The sequence below is a fragment of the Choloepus didactylus genome, chromosome 13 (assembly GCF_015220235.1).
Source record: "Choloepus didactylus isolate mChoDid1 chromosome 13, mChoDid1.pri, whole genome shotgun sequence".
Classification (NCBI taxonomy): Eukaryota; Metazoa; Chordata; class Mammalia; order Pilosa; family Megalonychidae; genus Choloepus; species Choloepus didactylus.
The window spans coordinates 52,196,347-52,198,845 of NC_051319.1; the positions used below are offsets into that span (position 1 = coordinate 52,196,347).

A 2,499-nucleotide genomic window follows, 5' to 3' on the forward strand; every position below is an offset into this window, starting at 1 on the left:
CTAATGAGGCTGTATTAGTATCAATTAAAGTAGACTTCAGCACAAGGAATATCCAGAGATAAAGACATTTTGTAATAATAAAAGGACCAATTCCTCAAGAAGATATAATGATCCTAAATGTGTATGACTCTAATAATGGAGATCCAAAATACATGAAGCAAAAACTGATAATACTGAAAGGAAAAATAGACCAATCCAAGACTGTAGTTGAGTTTTCGATGCTCCTTTTAGTAATTGATAGGACACATAGACAGAAAATCAGTAAGAACTTAGAAGATCTCAACAATACTATCAATAAGCTCGACCCAATTGACATTTATAGGACACTCCACCTACAACTACAGAATAGTTTCTCCTGTTCACCATCAGAACAAGGCTAATTATTTTATTTCTTATTTTAAAAAAGACAAAATTGTGTCCTATGATCCTTATGACATGCAGATTTCGTTATAACCCAGTAACTGAACAAGAAATCAAGTCTATGAAATTCAGAATGGGGCTGTTACTGTGCAAATGCAAATGATCTATTTGTTGTCCTCAAAAGCTTCATTACAACATTCCTTAATAATTTCATGTATTATTTTAAATCCTTACTTATATTTCTATGAATAAAATAGTTTGAGATTTGCATGTTTTTTAAAAAAAAAAAATCAACCTCTACTAATCTTTCAGATTAAAAGAACAAGAACTTTCCATTTTAGATAGAACTACCAGTACTAGAAAGTCCACTGTCTTTCAAGTTCAAGATTCATACATAAAAATAGCAACTTGTGATGATTAACTGATATCCATTCCTTTTAAATATAAATAAATGTAAAATATGAATTTATGGGTTCTCCCAGCGCCCCTGCCGCGGGTCGCAGCAGCTCGGGCGGCGGAAGGAGCGGCGGAGGCCGGCAGCTCAGCTTCGTGGAGGATCTCGGCGCGCCGCGTCCCGCAGCACCCGGCAAGCGCCCGCTCCGCCGCTAGGATGCCCAAGAGGAAGGTCAGCTCGGCCGACGGCGTGGGGAAGGAGGAGCCCAAGAGGAGGTCGGCGAGGCTGTCAGCTAAGCCTGCTCCTGCGAAAGTGGAAGCGAAGCCAAAAAAGGCAGCGGGAAAGGATAAGTCTTCAGACAAAAAAGTGCAACCAAAAGGAAAAAGAGGAGCAAAGGGAAAGCAAGCTGAAATGGCTAACCAAGAAACTAAAGATTTACCTGCAGAAAATGGAGAAACTAAAAATGAAGAGAGTCCAGCCTCTGATGAAGCAGGAGAGAAAGAAGCCAAGTCTGATTAATCTCATATACCATGTCTTATCAGTGGTCCCTGTTTCTCCCTTCTTGTACAATCCAGAGGAATATTTTTATCAACTATTTTGTAAATGCAAGTTTTTTAGTAGCTCTAGAAGAAACATTTTTAAGAAGGAGATTGAAATTCCACCTCATCCCATTTTTTAAGTGTAAATGCCTTTTTTTAAGAGGAGAAATCATTTGCTGGTTGTTTATTTTTTGGTACAACCAGAAAATAGTGGGATATTGAATTATGGGAGGCTTTGACTGTCTTGGTTGTCAACTTTAACATTCCATAGGGTGGGGGGTGGCAGTTTTTATACCCTGTAATACAACGCATACTAAATGATGATTTGGAGTCACAGTCTTGCATTTAATATGTCTTGAACATTTTAAATTACTTCTATTCCAATGTTTTTAGTAGAATTGTTTCTTAAAACTGCTCCCTGATCTTGGCTCTCCCTGTCAGAACTGTGTGTGCTCTGTAACATCTTTGGTTGTGGTCGTCCAGTTTTCCTAATAACTTTGTTATATGCTGTGAAAGATTGGAAATGTGAGTATTTAGTGTGTATGATATTAAATTGTGAATTAGTGGGACTTAACGATGTAACAGCTTATCAACATTTGAAGATATTGGTACTTGATATCCTCTTAGGGAAAACTTGCCTCCAAATTTTAAGCTGGAAAGTCACTGGAATAACTTTAGACAAGAATTACAACTCTATGGCTTTTTAGATTTTTGGTACATACATTAATTGTGTACAGATTGTTCATAATGTCTGTGTGCTGATCTTCAGAACAACCAATAAAATCTCAATTATGAAAGAAAAAAAAATATGAATTTATACATGTTTGTTCCTAATTTTCTGTGCTTTCATCATCCAAAAAGCATTTTAGATTATTGATTTATCCTATAAACAGAAATAGAACAAGCCTATTCAAAAAAACTAAAGATTGTGGAAGACACTGTTATTGGAATTATACAGTACATACTGTTTGTTGTCTGGCTTCTTTCACTCAGCATAATTATTTTGAGATTCTTCCATGTCATAGGGTATATCAATAGTTCAGTTCTTATTATGGCTGAGTAGTATTCCATTGTATGGCTCTATCCTAATTTGTGGGTGCATTTGAGTTGTTTCAAGTTTGTAACTATTAAAAATAAAAATAATGAGAATATTTATATATCAGTCTTTTTATGAACATATGCTTTCATTTTGATTTTTCATTTTCA

At 35.7% G+C, this 2,499-nt stretch overlaps 1 protein-coding gene across 1 annotated transcript; it reads left to right on the forward strand.

Annotated features, from left to right (window-relative positions):
- Positions 1-867: 867 nt before the first annotated feature.
- LOC119508160 (non-histone chromosomal protein HMG-14-like) lies at positions 868-1,617 on the forward strand. Its single transcript, XM_037801673.1, has one exon. It carries the CDS (start codon positions 971-973, stop codon positions 1,271-1,273), a length of 303 nt encoding a protein of 100 aa, XP_037657601.1. The 5' UTR covers positions 868-970; the 3' UTR covers positions 1,274-1,617.
- Positions 1,618-2,499: the final 882 nt, after the last annotated feature.

Excerpts from the sequence above, each read along its gene's own strand:
- LOC119508160 (XM_037801673.1), top strand. The coding sequence starts at position 971 with ATGCCCAAGAGGAAGGTCAGCTCGGCCGACGGCGTGGGGAAGGAGGAG.